Here is a 19,730-nt window from a genome sequence, read left to right as displayed (position 1 = left end):
GCTCCATTCTGTACATTCATTAGACTACAAGTTTCCAAGGGCAGTCAATGATCATTATCACGGTTAACAGGAACTTGAGGGAGATGGCAATGTCAGATGTTCCTCAATTATTTCTATTCCTCCCCGCAAAATGCACATAGTAACCTGCCTCAGAACACCAAGATTAGGTTGCAAGCCCTACTCGTAGTTGAATGTTTTTATACGGCCTGCATTATCATTCCCCTCCCCCCTCGGGATTCTTTAGTCAAAAGCTCTAGATTTGTACCTGGATTTCAATCAGATAATACATGCAGTCCTTTATTTGCTTTGCCCATCAGAAACAATCAGAAGGAGAGGTGCTCAGGGAAATGACCTATACTACTATTTTAAGTACAATTTAACTTGTCTTCATACTCATCCTACGGCTGGGCACTATTGCCCCCTCTCTAAGATGGGCCAGCTAAGGCACAGTAGGTTAAGTCACTTGCCCAGGCCAACATCTCCAGCAGTCAGGCAGCCTGCTTCCACGACGGACACTGCTTCTCACCACACTCCCTAAAACCCTCCCACGCTTACACCAACACCCTGCAATGCAATCCTCAAGAAATGGTCTTCTACCGAGTCTGGAGAAATTAAAGGAACCCTGGTTTAGATTTGCTGTGTGCTAAGTCAAACTTAAGGGCTCAAGTGCCCTGAAGGGACAGATAACATCATGCCTACATTTTAACGATAGGGATTGTTCATTCCTCACTATCCTGTTGCTTTTCACAGTGATTGGCTCTGTGTTCTAGTCCTTGGCCTTTCCCTTGCCTCCCTTGCCCTCTAGCTGCCACACCAGGCAGCTCTGTGGTCCTTGGGAGTCCCCAGCTACGTCACAACATCCTTCCCCTCTGAACATCCTTCCTTCCTGCTCAGCTGCAACCCCCACTCAACTCCTGTCTTTTTATACTGAATCCACTCAGCTACTCCTCTAGCAAGCACCATCTGCTTCCCTCGGGAGGCAGTGCCCAGTGGCCTCCTCTTGGACTGTCCTCCGCATGGATCACTCAGTCACTATCACGGGTTTCTGTGTTCAATAGTTCCCCTGGCCGATTCCATTATTCACCCATGCGGCCATAACACCAAGCACAGCATGATGTCCCTCAGAGGAGCTGGGCAAAACCATCTGGCATTCAAAGGACCACTGGTGTCCAACAGAACACCTCGCTGAAAGAATATACTGAGATGTATCTAATACTAGAAAAGCATCATCTTTAAGCTTTGGCCAGAAAGACCTGGCCACAGGATTTCCTCTGTTGCCTAACTCCCAGTATTCTGGTGACCTGGCAACTGACCAGATAAGGTCATGCTCTCATTGCATTATAACCTGTAGAGTAAGGAAGTAAGAAACTACCCTGGAAACACTTAATGGATCTATCCTGGCTTCATCCACCAGAGAGAAAGAAAAGACCTAAAAGAGACACCACTCAGCAGGAGGTGGTGGGTTCTGTCCAAAACGCAGACCCCTTCTAGAAGAATGAGACTGGTTCTGAATTGGACGAATGTTGGCTTCTACCACCTCATGCAGCTGGCAACTAACTACCTCTGAGATGGGAAGCCTCCAGGCACAACACTGCCTGCTTACAAACCTGCTTCCCGGCCTGTGAGCTGCTTCAGAACTGAATGTGTATTCTAGTCCCGTATTTTCCCTGCCCGACATAAGGAGGCTCATTTGTACTTTCTCTAATTTCATACCTATCCTGATTTTACCTTTGAACTTTCCACTTGGTCTTGTGTTTCCTTTGCTGCATTTTTAAGTTTTGCTACCTTCCATGTTGCACCCCAGTCATTTTGTTTTCTCTCTTCCAAACAACATCCAACGTGAGCTCCAAGGCTCATCTAAACCTGATCCTTTTTTACAACATTTTCTTGTTTTCTTTTTATTGCCTCTGGTCCCTCCCCACGCTACTTCCCCCACAGAAATGAACTTTTTCATGATCAGGAACAAGCAAGATTAGAGTATGGTGAGCTCTGCAGACTCTACAGAACAGGAAAGACAGAGCCCCTGTGATGGTCAGCTTCCCCTGACTTAGCTTAGGCACCAGGCACGGCAGAAAGGCCATCCTGAGGACAGGTGTTTAAAGAACCTTCCTCCTGGAAGCGGGAGGAATTGTTGCCGGCACTCTAAGCCCTAACTTCGTTATATTATTTAACTTATATTATTTATATTATTTACATCTATATAATTATTATATTTCACTTTCTGGTACTCAATACTTATACAAGAGCATTGACACTGGGCAAAAAATTGCAAATCTGGAAACGCACGTGTGACAAGACAGAGAAGCTCTCTGCATTCTCATGGGGAGAGCGGGAAACATGTTTGCAGGGGTGACTCCCAGTCAGGAGGGGTTTGAGCTGGAGCATGTGCGTCTGTCTTGAGATAGGGTGGTCAGAGAGGGGCCCCCTGAGGGGCTGACACCTCCACTGAGCTTGAGAGATAAGAAAGCCAGAGGAGGATGTTCCAAGTCTGAGGGAATAGTAAGTACAGAAGCCCCACGGAGGCGGAGTTTGACGCACCAGGGGCCCCTAGTGATGGGTAAATGCTAACAGAGGGTCAAGCTCCTTTCCTCGAAAGCACTCCTTTTGGGTTATAACGTACTCGCGAGGAGTATGTTTGCTCTGCCACTCCTGATCAATTTTAGCAACCATTTCTCCACCGCCACTGTGTGCCAGGCACTGGGGTTCTCGCAGCGGGCTAACTTGTCTGCTCACCGCCAGAGGGCACAGCCTCTCCAGACTCTTACCGGAGTTCAGAGAGAGCAGGAGCACTGGGGCCACCAGAAGGACCCCGACCAGGCGCCAAGAAAAGCGCTTCTCGGGGTGAAAGCAACGGGCGACATACGGCGCGCAGGAAACCGTCATCTTCCCGGAGACCCGCGGGAAGCTGAGAGTCCGCCAAGCGGACTGCTCCCAGGTTCAGGGAGCAGACGCAACAATGCCGAGCTGCCGGGCGTCGGGAGCCCCCCGCGGGGGCGTGGCCTCAGCGCGGTTGGGGCGGAAGTGACTCTTCTTCCGGAAGTGGGCGGAGCCAGCCGGCTCTCCAGGGCGAGGCCTGGGCGCGGGGCTCCGCTGACCGCTGGGACCTGGCGTGGGAAGGAGATGTTCTGGCTGCGGCGTCACAGAGCTGTTCGGTCCTCTTCGCGGGTGCCAGGCGGCCCTACGACGCTGCCTTGCGCACTGACCCGGCGGCTTGCGGGGCTCGGCGGGCTCACCGCCCGGACTCAGGAGGGTGCGAAGGGAAGCAGAGCTGGCGGGGTCCACCTTGTCCCTTCTCCGTAAGCGAACGCCCCACTGAGCGAAAAGCACAGTGACCTGAAACTAGAAACCCAAGGCCAGGCGGCGGGTCGTCGTGGGGCCGCACCCCTCGCGCCTGCTGTGTGTACTGGGGCGTCCAAACGGCCCCGACTCCCTGGCCCTTGTTTCAGGAGTTGGCATGAGTCGGGCATATGGATGGACAGTGCTTGTGATTTGCGGGGCTCTCGGCATCTGCTCTGGGATTCTCTGGAGGCCTGAGAGGTTTCAGAATCTCAGAGGTTTGGGCGCTGCACTCCCAACCCCTCAAGTAAAGCAAGGTAGATGAACTATTAAACAACACCGGGCCATTTGCATTTGGGGCCTCACCTCTCTGGGGTCCCTGCCCTTGAGCAACTAAATGCTTTATTGAAGAGGGAAAAAAGGTGCATGAGAAAAGTAAGGACAAGGATGTATTAATTGCTTATCTCCTGGAAGTGCCTTAATTAAATCCATTATTGTTGGGATGGAGAGGAATCCTTAAGAGGGGAAATTTCCTGATGACCCAATCTCTCAGTGGAATATGAAGAGGAAATGAGCCAGATCTGTTTGTAGCATTCTGACTAAACCTGTATGACTAGGAAGGGGGAAAAAAAAAGTCACAACCTGCATTAAGGGAGTACACAAAAGGCATTGACATTTTCTTCCCATTAGCTGGCAAAGAATGACAAATGTCAATCAATGTGAGTAAACGTATTTGGTGGGCAACACCCTCAAACTTTGGCTAAAATTTAACTTTTCTATAAAGTTTTTAAATGGCCACGACTTTTAAACCACCAGTTGCATTTGGACTTTATCCCAAAGGAATCCTCAGAGCTGTGACTAAAGATGTGTAACTTTGGAAAAAATAAATAAATCCTCAGTGTCTAGCCAAAGTATAAGGAATTTTTGATAGGTGGTTTTATGGTATGAATGTCTATTCAGCAAGCAGTGTAAAAACAGTATGAGAAACTGTGATATATACGTATGTGGAAAAAGCAGATTTCAAATCAGTATGTGCCTTCTGGCATTCCTTTATTAAAGTAAAAATAGTATACTGATACACATAAAAAGGGAGTTGGAGTATACCAAAATGAACTAATACTTCATAAGATTATGGGTATTTCATTTTCTTTGTGTTTTCCTGTTTTCTATAGTGACCTTATGTTACATTTGTAATCAGATAAGGAAAAAATATTAAATCCAACCTATATTTCAAAGGCTACTCTTTTCAAAGAGTGGTAGCCATGAAACCTGCATCACACCTAGATAAGGTATGACAGGTTGGGAAGGAAATGTAAGCTCTCTGTATAAACTTCAGGTCGAGACAAGATGGCGGGGAAGTAGGAGGAGGCGCCCTTTCAACCTGTACCCTAAAGTGAGCTGATTATCTTCCAATGAGCTCCGATCACCCACTAAATTAGCCTGAGATCAGAATTATACACGTCTGGATCTCTACTGGAGCAGAAGACGCCAGTGAGCAGAAGTGTTCCAGGGTGCACCTTGACTACACCACGGTTGATACATCCAGCTACACCCATTCAGCCATCTCTCACCAAAATGACTAGGAGGAGGAATGCCCAACAGAAGACAAATACAGAGGATGGGCCTTCTGCAATAGAGCTAATGGCTATCAACATAGACAATATGTCAGAAAGAGAGTTCAGGCTAACAATTATCCAAGCAATAGCTAGGTTGGAGAAAGCCATGGGTCACCAAACGGAATTGATTAGGACCAAACTGAAAATGACCAGAGATCATGTTTTCAATGTTAGGGAAGAGCTGAAACCTACCAGGGATGAGCTTCACAATGCTCTCTGTATAAACTTCAGATTCGTATTCTGGAATTACAAAATTCTCTTATATATGGTTAATATTTTGTATCTGAAATGTACTGAAGACATTCTGGAATTGACTCTTCTGTCCAGATCAAAACATTATTTTTGATTCTGGGTATAGCATATATGATGCAAAGTTGTGGATTGATATATAAAATAAACACCTTTGTTTTGGATTATAAAAACTTGGGGTGCCTGGGTGACCTCTGCCTTCGGCTCAGGTCATGATCTCAGGGTCCTGGGATCAAGCCCCTCATTGGGCTCGCTGCTCAGTGGGGAGCCTGATTCCTCCTCTCTCTCTGCTGCCTCTCTGCCCACTTGTGATCTCTGTTTGTCAAATAAATAAATAAAATCTTTAAAAAAAAAACAACATGTGGAGAACAAAGGTAAAAGAAAAAACCAGTTAAACTTTCTTATAACTTACAGCCATCAACAAGTGCTTGTGATAGTCAGGATGACTGTTCGCCAAATCTCAGGTCCTCGGTGTAATAACCTGCTAGAGGCAAAAGGCAGCCTTAGGTATTTAGAAGTCCAGGATCCTGTAAGTCTTCTTAGGAATATGAAAATTCCTTCAGAAAATTCCTTTATCTCTCCCCCGCCAAGGTAGCAATCATCTTCCAAGTATATGGCTGGTTGATATACATCTGAAGGGTCTCATGACTAAGGTTTTACTAGGCAGTATAAATAACCTTATCCTAACAACAGCTAGCCTCCAAGGTCCTAGAAACCTTTCTTCCAAATTCCTTAGAGACTGATGCTATCCCTAACCAACCCCCCATCTTGAAAGTATATAATCAACCACTCCTCACAATCCCAGAGCAATGCTTTCTACCAAGGAGTCCTGTCCATGTGCTACCATAAATGGACCTTTTTTTAAAAAAAAATTAACATATATGCAAGCTGGTGCAGCCACTCTGGAAAACAGCATGGAGGTTCCTCAAAATGTTGAAAATAGAACTGCCCTATGACCCAGCAATTGCACTACTGGGTATTTACCCTAAAGATACAAACGTAGTGATCCAAAGAGGCACGCGCACCCGAATGTTTATAGCAGCAATGTCCACAATAGCCAAACTATGGAAAGAACCTAGCTGTCCATCAACAGATGAATGGATCAAGAAGATGTGGTATATATACACAATGGAATACTATGCAGCCATCAAAAGAAATGAAATCTTGCCATTTGCGACAACATGGATGGAACTAGAGCGTATCATGCTTAGCGAAATAAGTCAAGCAGAGAAAGACAACTATCATATGATCTCCCTGATATGAGGAAGTGGTGATGCAACATGGGGGATTAAGTGGGTAGGAGAAGAATCAATGAAACAAGATGGGATTGGGAGGGAGACAAACCATAAATGACTCTTAATCTTACAAAACAAACAGGGTTGCTGGGGGGAGGGGGGTTGGGAGAAGGGGGGTGGGGTTATGGACATTGGGGAGGGTATGTGCTTTGGTGAGTGCTGATTCACAGACCTGTACACCTGGGGATAAAAATACATGTTTATAAAAAATAAAAAATTTAATTAAAAAAACTGCAAAAAAAAAGTAACATATATAATATATTATTTGTTTCAGGGGTACAGGTCTGTGAATAATCAGTCTTACACAATTCTTGCCATAGCACATACCCTCCCCAGTGTCCATCACCAGCCACCCTGTCCCCTCCCCCCAAAAAGGACATTTTTGGCAACAAAGACATCTAAGGAATTCTTTTGCGACCTTTCACTCCCAAACCCCAATGTTTCACATCAGAAACCATGCACCGTGATGACCCTTAATTGAAGGAGGTATAAAAAGGAGACACTGGAAACTCAAAGAGGGGGAATTACCATTTCTGTTGGTTCTTAGAATTATAAGAGTGAGAGAAGAGAAATATTCTGTAGATCAATGTTGAAACTTATTTGTGAAAATAGAATCTATTTTTCTCTGCAACCTTCTTGTTCAATGATATATGTCTGTTACATCTCAATAAGATGAAAACATTTTCTCATCTATTTCTACCCCTAAAAGTTTTTTTTGTCATGAGTAAATTAAAAGGTGGCAAAGTATGGCTGGTGTTTGGTTTCCCAGTTGCAAGTGGTAGATTACATTCAAGAATTAGGGTTTTACTGGAAGTTCCTTCCACCGGTAAACTCTATGCTGGATGCTTATCAAGCCATTCTTAATTGAAAATTTTCACATTGATTTGTTTTAATTTGACTAGATTAAGGCCCCAGTGGAAAGATTCTGGGCCCTGTTCCCTTTTTTTCTGAACAAGCTCCTTGACACAGGGATAGAGTTTTCCTGCTGTAGCTCCAGTGCTAAGACAGTTCTAGGTCTGTCATAGGTGCATAATAAATGCCTATGAATACTGCATGAAAGAAATGGGTGTTGCTGTCAAATGCCTCTAACCTGTCTCTGTCAGTTCTCCCCCAGCATGGATTAACCAAATAAGGGCTGGGAAGGTTCTGAGAGATTTTGTTTGAATAATCTTAGACACTAGGAACACGGTGGGATTTGCCTCTAAAGGAGGGAGCTACAACTGTCTGCTCAGAAAACGTCCTGTCTCAGGCAGTGCAAGCTGTGATAGGAAGTGGAGCTACTGTCTGTCCCTTAGCCTTGAGATCATTTCAGTGACTTAGTTCAAAGGGAGAGTGTTGACATTGAACATCCTGTAGCCTGGACAGGAATAGAACTCAAGAGCCAAGGCTTTGAGTGAGTTGGTGCAGTAAAGCTCCTGGTGCCTGCAACTCCCCTAAAGATTTTTGTCACCCTGCCCAAGTGGCAAAGAGGAGAGCATGGAGAGTACGCCTGTGTGTCGAACAGGTTTGGAGCCGTGTGCTAGATCTCCTTTAAGGCCTTATGAATGGCACTAGGGTGGAGGGAAGGGTGTGGGAATGTCATTAAACAGAGGTCAACTTGTGAAAAATTAATCTGAATGCCAGATGCTTCTTGGCCTCCTAAATTAGTGTCTTTCTATCATGCTTTTGAGAGAAATGGGCCTGTGAGGACTCTCAGAAAAGGCTTTCCACTGGCACAGTGAATTACACACTAGGTTAGCTGTGAAAAGCTGAAAGCACTGGCTAAACTTTACACCATATACAAAACTTCACTCAAAATGAGTCAAAAACTTAATGTAAGAGCTACAACTATACAACTTTTAGAAGAAAACAGGGGAAAGTCTTTATGATATAGGACGCGGAAATGAATTCCTTGATACGACAGGAAAAGCGCAGGCAGCAAAAATTAACACAGAAAAAGTGAACACATTTGACGCAGAGAGAGAGAGAGAGAGAGCAAGCACAAGTATTCAGAGCCGCAGGCAGAGGGAGAGGCAGAAGCAGGATCTCTGCTTAGCCAGGAGCCCGATGTGGGGCTTGATCCCTGGGATCATGACCTGAGCCCAAGGCAGCTGCTTAACCAACTGAACGACCCAGGTTCCTCTAAAGATAACTTTTACAGAGTTGTTCAAGGTAATGAAAAACAAAAATAAAAACAGGAACAAGGAAATCCAACTCTGTAGATGTGTGTATGAGGACATACATTGATACATATCTACATAGCTTTATGCAGTCCATAAAGCCCGAGAGAGGGTGAGGGGCCACACACCTGCTCAGGAGGCGCTCAGCGCGGCCTCCCAGGGCTGCCCTCCGCCCACTGGCGCCGGGACTGCAGAGTGCTGGCCCACCTGACAGGCTCCCAGACTCCAGGCCTGGTCCTGTTAAACGGTTGTGCACGGAGACGTCACCCAGGGTACTGGCTGGTGACAGGGTTTCAGTGTTATTGAGGCAGGTGGGCAAAGCAGGCACCACAGCGAGGCTCCTGCCTAAGCAGCCCTGAAGAGTGTGGCCAGAGTGCAATCTGTTGAGCTGGAACATTCCAGAAGGCCCAGCAGCCAGGACCCCACTCCGGGCTGTACTACTCCACCTGGGCTGGAGGACAGCTTGTGGGCTTGGGGAGCCTTCCTGGGGCTGGTGGGAGTTCGGGTCTTAACCCACAGCACAGCGAGGGGTGGCAGCGGCATGTCACATTTCTGGATCTACTTTTCTCCTCATACTTGCACGGCAGGGACATAAAATTTTCCAGAGTATCAGCCGCTCGGGTGGCCTAGTGCAGATCTGTGGAAGGAAGGAGGGACGAGGCAAGGACGGACACCATCCCCCAGAGCTGGGAGGAGAAGGAAGGAGGAACAGAAGGGGGACAGACACTATTCTCCAGGAGCTGGTGGGAGAAGGAAGGGGGGTGAGGGATACCATTCCCAGGGAGCTAGCGGAAGGAAGGAGGAATGGAGGGGGGACAGACACCATCCTGTGGAGCTGGTGGGAGAAGAAGGAGGGACAGAGAGGGGGCAGAAACCATCCCGCGGAGCTAGCAGGAGAAGTGGCCTGAGGTCAGCATCTGCAGCCACGTGGTCCCTTGTCGGTGACCGTGGTGGAGAGATTCGGGTGCCCAGGGTCTCAGGAGTCTGGCCCAACACACGCTGTCCAGAGCAGTCTGCTGTCTGGCTTGAAACCCCACTGACTCTATTTGCCACTTTCTAGACCTTGAACCCACCATTTCCCCCCAACAGGCACCAACAGCCAGGGGCACCACGTCTTACCAGAGACCCATTCTGCCCCACATGGAGGACGGTCACGTACTGTGAGTGCTTCGGGCTGCCGGAGAACGGCACCCACACCTTCCCAGCCTCCCTGGAGCAGGCCAACGCGATGGTGGACGCGTGCTCAGGGTTTTGTTCCCAGAAGGTAAGGGCACCTGTGAAGCGTGCGTGTGTGCCATGCGCTGCACGGGGCAGGAGCCTGGGCCGGATGCAGGTTTGGGATGGCCATGTCATCTGTCTTGCATGGGCACCCCAGGCTGGCCAGGATGCTGTCCGCTGGGCCACGAGGCTGGAAGGATCGTGCCTTCCCCGATGGCAGGTGTCAAACTGACTGGGTTTGTTAGTGGGATGTGCTGGCTCAGGCTTGGGGAGAGTGGATGGCTTATCGGTTGTGCCCATGGACAAGGCTGGGCGCTGAACCCGGTGTCAGGGCCGTGGTCACACGTGTGCCTTTGTCTCAGCCAGGGCTCAGAGATGATTCTGCAGAGGGCGGGCGGGGTGCAGAGGCCTCTGTCCCGGCCTCGTGTGGGAGCTCTAGGTGCGACATGGTGGTCAAGGCCAGGTGGGGCTGGTAGGCAATGGGACCCCCAGAGTGCTGAGGTCTGGGGTGCAGTCCAGTGGCCCACATGTGGGCCCCGGGGCATGGCAGTAGGCTGAGGTCTGGGGACCCCCATGTGCTGGGGACTGTGACTGGAGGCCAGGCAACAGGATGGGGCTAGGACGGGAGCGTCCTGGTGATGGTGGCATATATTTCCTTGGTCATCCGGTGGCAGCCACACCCCTCGCCACGTAGGAAATCGCTCTGCCCTCCTAACGGCCATGTCTGGTGGGTGCTGGGACATGCTGTGATTGTAGCTGAGGAAACGGAGGTGGAGAAGGTCACAAATGCTTTCCAAGGTCACCCATCCCCTACGTGGGGGAGCTGGGATTTGGACCCAGGTAGGCCCCCTGGTTCTAACCCTGCTGGTAGCTCGGAGCTGCAGGAAGTGGGCTTCTGGGGATGCCGGGGAGCCTGCCCTACGTGGTGCCTCTTGAGTCGCGCCCATTAGGGCCGAGACAGAGCCTTTCCTGCACTTTCCAGCCCAAGCAGCAGCCTTTGGAGTGGGTCTCTGTGGCTCTAGCATTTCGGGGTGTGTGGGGTGTCCTTGGGGGCTCACAGCATCCGGTTGAGGCCCCCGTTCCCATGCTCCGCATGTGGGAGCAGAGCTGTGGGTGGAAGGCCGTGTGCACCTGCTATGCGCGGCCCTCCCAGGGCTTCTGCACACCTGCCGGAGGTCCGCAGCCCTGGAGTGCCCACTGCCATCGCCAGTCCAAGGAGCTCGGCTGCACCAGACCTGGCCTCTCCATCTGCAAACCTGGAGGTGCCCCACGTGCCAGGTGACCCACTTTACCCTCCCGGTGCTCCGAGGGGGACATGCTGCCCCCCACATACTGCCTGAGCCAGAGGGGGTCGTGGCCGTGGGAGCAGGCACCCGTCCCGTCCGTCCGTCTGGACGGTGCCGCGGTTCCTGACTAGTGGCCCCTGGGGAGGGGACGGGCAGCTTCTGTTCCTCTCCCTGTGGGTTGGGCTCAGGGACTGCTCCGTCCTGGCACGGGCAGCCCTTTCCCCATCTTGGGCTCCCTAGCGCGGACATCCTGGTGTTTACACGACCCCTCCCCTGCTGTGGAGCACTTCTGTGGTTTTCAGTGTTCTGATTTGGTGAGCGAGGGCACAGGGACTTCATGGACCCCCACTGTGGAGCCAAGGCTGGGGTCGGGCTGGCCTTCTCAAGGGACAGTCTGGGTCGCGCGCTGTCAGGGGCGTTTGTGGGCGTTGTGGCCCCAGAGGGGACGTCTCCACCGTGGTTTGTGGGTTGGTTGAGATGGTTCAGGAACATCACGATGTGGACAGACAGAAGGACACGCGGGGCACCGTCTTGACCACTGACTGGCAAGGGGCTCAGCCAATGTCACGTGTGTCCGAGCACAGAGAAGCCATCTGGTCTGATATTCTGCAGCCATAGGGACAGACCTGCCCTGTCTCCATGCCTGGACCTGGGATGGCAGACATGGGGCTGGCAAGGGGCTCCAGCATGGTGGGCAGACGGGCTGCTGGCCCCTGACGCTTCCACAGGGATCCTGCATGCGGCCGGAGGTCCCCTCTCCCTGCACCTGCTCCTGGTCTGTCGGAAGGCGAGAATGAAGGGAGACAAGCGTAAGCTCTTCCTATAGATGACTGATGACTTGGGCGGGTCTTCTTGGGCTTTCCTGTGGTGCTGACCCGGCTTGTTCCCTGCACCACGGCTGTTCTGTGGACCACCTGGATCCCGGCAGGTGCAGGCTGTCCCGGGGTGGGGGAAGGGCGCTGCCTCTACAGCTGGCCAGCGGTGGGGCACTGAGCGTCTGGGTTTTGTGAATTAATCCTCTCGACCTCAGGAGGTTTATCCCTTTGCTAAAATGCTCACCGGTCCTGTCTGCTGGTGACCACCTAGCACAGCCTTGGGCTTCTCTCATGATTTTGGCCATAAACCTGTCGATGTTACACCGTGTGTCTTCAGAGAAAATGTATTGTGTTCTGGGGGTGGATGTCTATAAAGGTAACACACATCTATTTTAGAAAATTTGGAAAACGTGAAATTAAATTAGAACTCACCAGTGACATTACCGCATCAGAGAAAACTACCAATGGCATTTAACATCTTTAGGTCTTTCGTTCAAAGGGTATGTTGCCAGAAGCCGAATCTTTAACATTGAATCTTTCGGGGCACGTGGGTGGCTCAGCCCGTTGAGCGTCCGACTCTTAGCTCAGCTCAGCTCATGGTCTCAGGGTCGTGAGATCAAATCCCGCCTCGGGCTCTGTGCTGGGCATGGAGGCTGCTTAAAAAAAAAAAAAGGAATCTCTCCTTCCATTTTTCTTTGTTCCACGTGTCCCTTGTGGCATGAGACTCCCCTCCTGCCCACTCTGGGCTCTTTCTTCGCGGTTACAAGCCAAGCTGCCATGAACATTCCGGAAGGTCAAGCTTAAGCAGCTCATCATGCTCTCCTTGCATCATCACACATGGAGTCACTGGTGTGAGGGACTCGCGTGTCTCCTGCGTCACTTGTGAGACCTCAGATGCGTTTCCACAAGCGAGTCATGGTGGCCTTATTCCAAAGATGGTGGAACTCACAGTAACTTTCCAACACTTCAGAGACCATACATACTTTTGGCTTGTGCCCCCCTGGTGATTTAGGAAGTTAAGCTCTCTTCAACATCTGATCCCCATGCTGCAACCCCCTAGCTGCTGATTAGCTGCAGCCAGGGTATTGCAGGGTGGGGTACTTTCTTGGAACTAAAGCAGGGAGGGGATCCCTGGAACTAAAGCAAAGTAGGGAAAAGTTCAGCCCTTGGGTCTGAGATGGCTGCCCAAGCTAAGATGGCTGTACTTATGCTAACCCACTTTTACATTCCCCCCTATTAGTTGTTCATAATGAGGAATCTTGTTCCTTTGTAGGGCAGTCGTGGGGGCCCTCAGGAGTGGGCAACTTTTCATATTGTTGTCTTAAGACCAGGAGTTGGACGGTAGTAACACGGTTCTTTACAAAATTAATAAGTTTGTTTAGAATGCAGGGGCCAAAAGTTAAAATGAGCCCAAGCAAAACAAATAGGCCAGCTAAGGTAGAAACTAGGGTGGTGAACCAGGGGGACTTATTAAACCAAGCCTCAAACCAGTTCTCCTGTGCTTCTCTCTCTTTCTCTTAGCTAATCCCTCTCATACCTTAGCCATGGATTCCTTTATTACTCCCGAATGATCTGCGTAAAAACAGCATTCTTCTCCTAGTGCAGCACATAGTCCCCCCTGTTGGAGGAACAACAAATTAAGCCCTCTTCTATTCTGGAGTACTACCTCGGACAGGGAGGTAAGAGATAAAGGAATTGTTAAAGTAGACTTATAGAATCCTGGTCGGATCTGTTGGGGTAGGGGGTTGGTCAGGCTGGATTGTCCTTAGCAAAACATCAAGGTGAGGGCAGTTAAGTCCCCAGGGGAGAGCCACTCTGTCTGTTTCAAGGGCTTGTCAGTAGGTAAGGAATTTTTTTTTTAAAGATTTTATTCATTCATTTGACAGAGAGATAGATCACAAGTAGGCAGAGAGGCAGGCAGAGAGAGAGGAGAAGCAGTTCCCTGCTGAGCAGAGAGCCCGATGCGGGGCTCGATCCCAGGACCCCGAGATCATGACCTGAGCTGAAGGCAGAGGCTTTAACCCACTGAGCCACCCAGGCACCCCAGTAAGGAATTTTAATGATTTTCTTCTGCCTCTGTTTCCCACATAGGCTAAACGTGAGGTGGGATGGCCTTAATTTTCTTGGCCCCCATATTTCCCCCTGAACAATTTTGACCCTTAAATCTTTAAGGTTGTTGAAGGTGGAAGGTCTCATCTTCTGTAATTTCTTCCCGCTGAATAGGGGTGTAGAGTTGTCCCTACCTACTCGGGTTAACACTGGTCCATTAGGGAATGTGTAGGGGAGTTATGAAAGACAGAGGCAGCTGAGTCCAGGGTTTAAATCAATCATTAAAGGAGAGAGGGACTGTTTAAAGTGCTAACCTGAGTAGGTCAGAACCCAAGAAATCAAGATGGCTGCAGTTATGTCAGGGCTAGACTCGAGGTGGGTACAGCCTTGTTTTTCTTGGCCTCCACACACTCAGAACGCCTCACTCAGACACTCCCCCTTCTGCTCGGATGCTCCCCACTCAGACCCCTCCACTAGGACACCCCCCCTCAGCTTGGATGCCCCCCACTAGGATTGCCCTGCTCAGATGCTGTGTCACCAGCGCCAAGGAAAGAAGCCAGAAGAAACACATTTTCAAACTATCAATGGTAAAACAGAAATTGGGATCCACCATGCTTACAGAAAATACAGAATTATCTTCATATTCTCTCTATAGAAACAATGATAGAAAATCACTGTCCTAGAAAGAGACAAAAGAACAGAGGCCACAGCATGTAGGCAGGCATGTGATGGACTACTGGCAGCGGGTAATCGATCATTTATAGACTGTTTTGTTATTTCCGTCTCTGTGTGTCATCTTTGTGATGTCTGTGGGGCCAGCTTATTGAGATCTATAATTTGTTGTGATTTCTTAGTCTAAGGAAATAGTCAATTTTATACTGCACATGCTAATTTGCATCCTTTCTCTTAATGAGAGCCCCCAGAAGGCGGCCCTGCTGGCTCGCTGGGGTGTGGGCAGCCTGGGTGACCCCCACATCCCACCCGGCTCTGGGACTGAAGCAGCCCAGCCAGTGCTCAGGGTAGAGATGCAGCCCCTGGTAACACACAGGAGGTTGGAGGACACTGGGACGGACTGATTGACCAGAGGTTTTCACTGCTTTCCCCAGAGCATTATCCCTGGCAGGGCTCCCCATCACCCTAGGGCACTAGGGAAACCATTCCACACATCTACATTATAAAGGCTTAAAAAAACCCCTGTTAAACCACTATATCTTTAAGTGTTTTCCCATAGCCTGAGCCTTCTCCAGCCTTTGCCAAGCTTGTTCTGGCCTCCATGTGGCCTGGAGTCCCTTGGCCCAGTGACGTCACCCTGCGTTCTGGTGGAGCTCCCACCTGGTGACGTCACCATGCAGCCAGGCGGAGCTCCTGTGGAATGACCTCACCCCATGCTGAGGTGCAGCTCCTTGCCCTCACTCAGTCCCTGTTGCTGACAGTCATGTGGTTTTTCTATTTACTAGACAAATGTCACCATCTGGTGAAGCCAGGAGACCCGGTTTCCAGGTCTCTGTCACTGAATGTAGGCCTCTGAGCTGATGTCCTTCACCTCTTCCTGTGGCTCCCAAACTGGTCAGTAAGACTTGGTAAGACTGGGGGGCCTCTTGCTGATGTAGCCATGCTTCTAGAATTTCCAGCCTCTGGGGCGCTCGGGTGGCACTGGAGCACTGGGCTCTTTTTCTTTGTTAAAGATTGTGTTGATTTGAGAGAGAGGGAGAGTGGCAGCAGAGGCAGAGGGAGAGGCAGACTCCTTGCCAAGTAAGCAGCCCTACGTGGGGCTCAATCCCTGGACCCTGGAATCATAACCTGGGTTGAAGGCAGCCGCTTAACAGAGCCACCCAGGTGCCCCTAAACTTTGGACACTCGGTCTCAACTCAGGTCATGATCTCGGGGTCGTGGGAGCCCTTTGGGAGGCAGCTGGAGCCTTACACCCTGGAGGCCTTCCCAGGACAGTTCCACCTGCTCCCGGGCTGACCCCTTCCTCTCAAGCCCCCCACAAGAACACCTGTGGGTGGCCGGCTGCCGGCAACTTCAGGTCAGCCTGCCACACACGGGGGGTTGCAGGCCCATCTGTCCTGTGGTGCGCGCTCCTGCCCCAGGGCTCAGTGTGGTGCCAGTGCAGGGGCTCCTCCCAGGTGCCCCCAGATCCAGGGAAAATCCCCAGCTGGGGTACACCCACCTGTTGGGGGACACAGATGATTTTACATGCTATGTGGGCAGCCTTCTTTGGAGATTCAGGTTTTTGCTTTTTAGCCTTTGGGGGAAGGAAAGCGGGTCCTGGAGTGGTCCTGGCACAGGTGAGCTGAGCTCCTCACCCCACCAGCCTGTGATCTCAGCCCAAAGGCCCAGAAAATGCTGGGTCCCAAGGACTCTGCCCCAGGGAGGCTTGCTCAAAGTGTCAGGTGTGGGCCAGTTCGGAACTCCCTGAATTCCACTAGTGTCCACAACACAGACATTGAAACCTCGATGGTGCTCTGTGCCCAGAGGCCCCTGGGGGACCAAGCAGACCTGCTGAGGGGACCAGCAGCCTCTGCCCCCCAGGACAAGCCCGCATTGGAAGCCAGCAAGGCTGGACAGGGGCCTGGACAGTGCCAGCAGCTATGGCTGCTGCTGACAGCACCGCCTGGCCATCACTCCCACCGGGGCCTCCCGCACCCACGGAATGGGAACATGCCCCCCCCCCACATACCAGCGGGCCCTCCACCTCAGACCAGCTCCGGCCCCTCCCAAGGGCATCGGGTATGCTGCCTCTCCCACCTACCGGGCCCCCTGTTGGGTCTTCAGCTCTCAGAGTAAGGATCCCTGAAGGTCCTCCGTGCCTGGAGCCCTGTTCCCCTGCCAGGCCTGTCCCAGCTCTCTGCCATCCTAGTCCTCTGTGGCCCGGTCCTGGAGGATCCAGGAGGGGCAGGTTGGACTCTGCTGTAGCTATTCCCAGGGTCCAGCTCTGTGTCTCCCACCTGGTCACCAGTGAACGCTCTTTGAGTGAACAAATGAATGAATGAACGATCCTGAGCTTCTGGGAATGACTGCAAATAGCAGACACTTTTGTGCACTGCCAGAGAGGGTTTGGGGATGGACTCGGCTCTCATATGAGCAAATGGAGTCTGTCCTCTCCGGAAGGGGGTGTCTCCTCCGTCCCAGAGTGGGGAGCCTGCCCCTTGAGAAGCAAGGACCCTAGACCCAAGCAGCAGAGCTTCTGGGGTCCTCTCCTGCCAGACCCTGGGTGTCAGCCTGAGAGTGGAGGGTTCAAGAGGGGGCCTGGAAGCATCCCGGTGAGGCTGGTCCCCTTCTCACCTGCTTTCCCAGAAGCCACAGAAGGATCGTTCCTGTGCTCCCAGGGCTGCTCAGACCCCAGGCAGAGATGCAGGATGTGTTCCCTTCCAGGATGCTCCCCTGGCACTGCTCCCTAGCATTCTCCAGGTTCGTTCGCATGGCAGAAATGCCTTCTTTTCCAAGCCAAATAGTCTCCCTTTTTGTGTTTGTGCCACACAAACTGGGTGCCAGGGACGGCGGCGGTGAGGACATCTGGGCTCTGGCTGGCTGCTGGGTTCAGGTTGAGGCCCTGTCCTCACAGGCAGCGTGACTTTCAGTGTGTCACGTGCACGGCTGTACCACTTTCATCTGTCGTCCCCCTTGGGAGCTGGGCACCTGCCCAGTGTCCCCATCCCCCACATTGTACTTATAACCCACTTCCTTGCCAATACTTGATATATTCAGACTTTTAAAATGTTATAAATCTAGTAGTATGAAATGGTATCATTGTGTTCTCAATTTCATCAGATTACTAATGAGGCTGAATATTTTTCTATCTGTTTATTGTCTATTATTGTGTCTTTTTAAAGAAAAATCCTATTTTTGTTTGTTTGCTTATTTTTTTACCTCCTTTCCTCTGGGGTTGTTTTTGTCTTTTTCTTAAAGACAGAATGTATAAAAGTTCATTTTCTTATTGAGTTCCTTCTGCATTCTGGCTACTGATCTCTTAGTTAAATGTGTTGCATAGCTTTTAGCAGTTTGTAGCTTTTGATGAACAGCTATTACATCAGAAGCATGTACAGGTTCAATTTGTGTTCTTTTGTATTTTCAAACTTAAGCTTTTAAGTTTTGCTTTCTTACATTTAAGTCCTTGATCTGTCAGTAGTTAAGGTTGGTTCATGTGAGGTAGAAATCCATTTTTACTTGTGTTTCCTAATACGGAAGTGAGTTCCTCTCTTTCAGCTGGTCTGCAGCTTTATCATATATGAGGTTTTTATATATGCATGACTATCTATTCTGCTCCTCTTGTCAGTCCTACAAGATCTTAATTGCTGTAGCTTTATGGTAAGTCTTGATGGCTGTTAGGGTATAAGTCCCACTGCTTGGTGGTGTTTTTTAAGGAGTAAGGAGTTGGCTATTCTTGGACCTTTGCTCTTAAAGCTTATGTATTCTTAGAAAAGCCCTAATAAATACTCCATTGACATATAGGGAGAAAAGAAACCTTTGTGTAATTTATTTGTAGATTGCATCTCCTATGAAGGGATTTATGTTTTCTGAAAATAATAGTTTTATTTTTTTTAATTCTTTTTTTTTAAAGATTTTATTCATTTACCTGACAGACAGAGATCACAAGTAGGCAGAGAGGCAGGCAGAGAGAGAGAGAGAGAGAGAGAGGGAAGCAGGCTTCCCGCGGAGCAGAGAGCCCGATGCGGGGCTCGACCCCAGGACCCCGAGACCATGACCCGTGAGCTTCAGTTTTATATCTATGAAATTAAGGATAAAATACTCATACTTCTCTTGCAGGTTGGTAGGGGTTGGTAGAGATGTTATTGGCAGATTTTTGAGCTGGGTCTTGAATACTCAGTGAGCTGGGTCTTTGAATACTCAGTGAATAATGGCTGCTCTCTTCATCCTCCTCATTGTCACCAGTAGTAGCTGCCATGGTATTATAAATATATCATCATCATAATCAGGTTAATAATCATGGTTAAGAGTCAAGATCTAGGGTCAGTGAATGTAAATTTTAACCTTAGCTACATTGTCTAGTTCCTTGGGGGAGCTGGTTAACTCTTCTTCTTCTTCTTCTTCTTTTTTTAAAAATTTTTATTTATTTTTAAAATTTCTTTTTAGTGTCTGGTTAATTCTTCTTAACTCCGCTTCCTCATCTTGAAATGTAGATAATATGATGCTTGGGAGAAATTAAACAGGTAATATATGAAAAGTGCTTACGACAGTACATAGCACATAGTATGTACTCAGCTAATGGTTGCTCTTTGGTCACTGGCCTTTTTAATCATTTTTTCCCCTCTCATTTTCAGAAACCGATAGCTTTCTGTTGTTTTCCCTATCCCTTAGACCTAGTAACTCTTCTAAGTCTGTGCTTTCTTGGACTGTATCAAGCAGTCTTACACTATATACCAGTGACTTCTGAATCTACTTCTCAGGCTGTGACTTTTCTCCCAAGTTCTGTATTGCTGTATCTCTAGCTACCTGCTAGGCATCTCATCTTACCCCTAAAAGATTGTTTTTCTTTGTTCCCTGTCTGTTGAAACATGAGAATCCGCTTTGATTTATCTCTTATTGTCACATCCCCCAACACACAAATCCAAGTAGTAAACTAGTTATGTAAGTTTACCTGAGAAATTTTATTTAAATTAGTCTCCTTATTTTTAATCCCATCCCTACTACCTTTGTTCAGGTGTTTATAACCTCTTCCCTGACAATAACTGTCTTGTGGCTTTTCCTTGCTGTTCACTTTTGCTATAGCTCCATGCTACACATTGTTGTATGTGTTATCTTC

The 19,730-nt window shown here is 49.4% G+C and overlaps 2 protein-coding genes across 25 annotated transcripts in view; both read right to left on the bottom strand.

The window, feature by feature from the left end:
* The window catches only part of LOC309850286 (membrane cofactor protein-like), a 34,586-nt gene extending 29,259 nt beyond the window's left edge, over positions 1-5,327 (bottom strand). For all 24 annotated transcript variants that reach the window (XM_082704028.1, XM_082704027.1, XM_082704010.1 and 21 more), the window contains exon 1: positions 2,766-5,327. In XM_082704028.1, coding sequence (XP_082560154.1) covers positions 2,766-2,883 — 118 coding nt within the window. In that variant the 5' untranslated portion in view covers positions 2,884-5,327. The remainder of the gene's footprint in view (positions 1-2,765) is intronic.
* The window catches only part of CR1L (complement C3b/C4b receptor 1 like), a gene marked incomplete at its 5' end in the record, with an annotated part of 178,044 nt that overhangs the window by 53,640 nt on the left and 104,674 nt on the right, over positions 1-19,730 (bottom strand). The gene's annotated exons all lie outside the window — the stretch shown is intronic.

Source organism: Mustela nivalis (genome assembly GCF_964662115.1).
Source record: "Mustela nivalis genome assembly, chromosome: 16".
In the NCBI taxonomy this organism is placed as follows: Eukaryota; Metazoa; Chordata; class Mammalia; order Carnivora; family Mustelidae; genus Mustela; species Mustela nivalis.
This window is presented reverse-complemented; position numbering and strand designations above follow the sequence as displayed.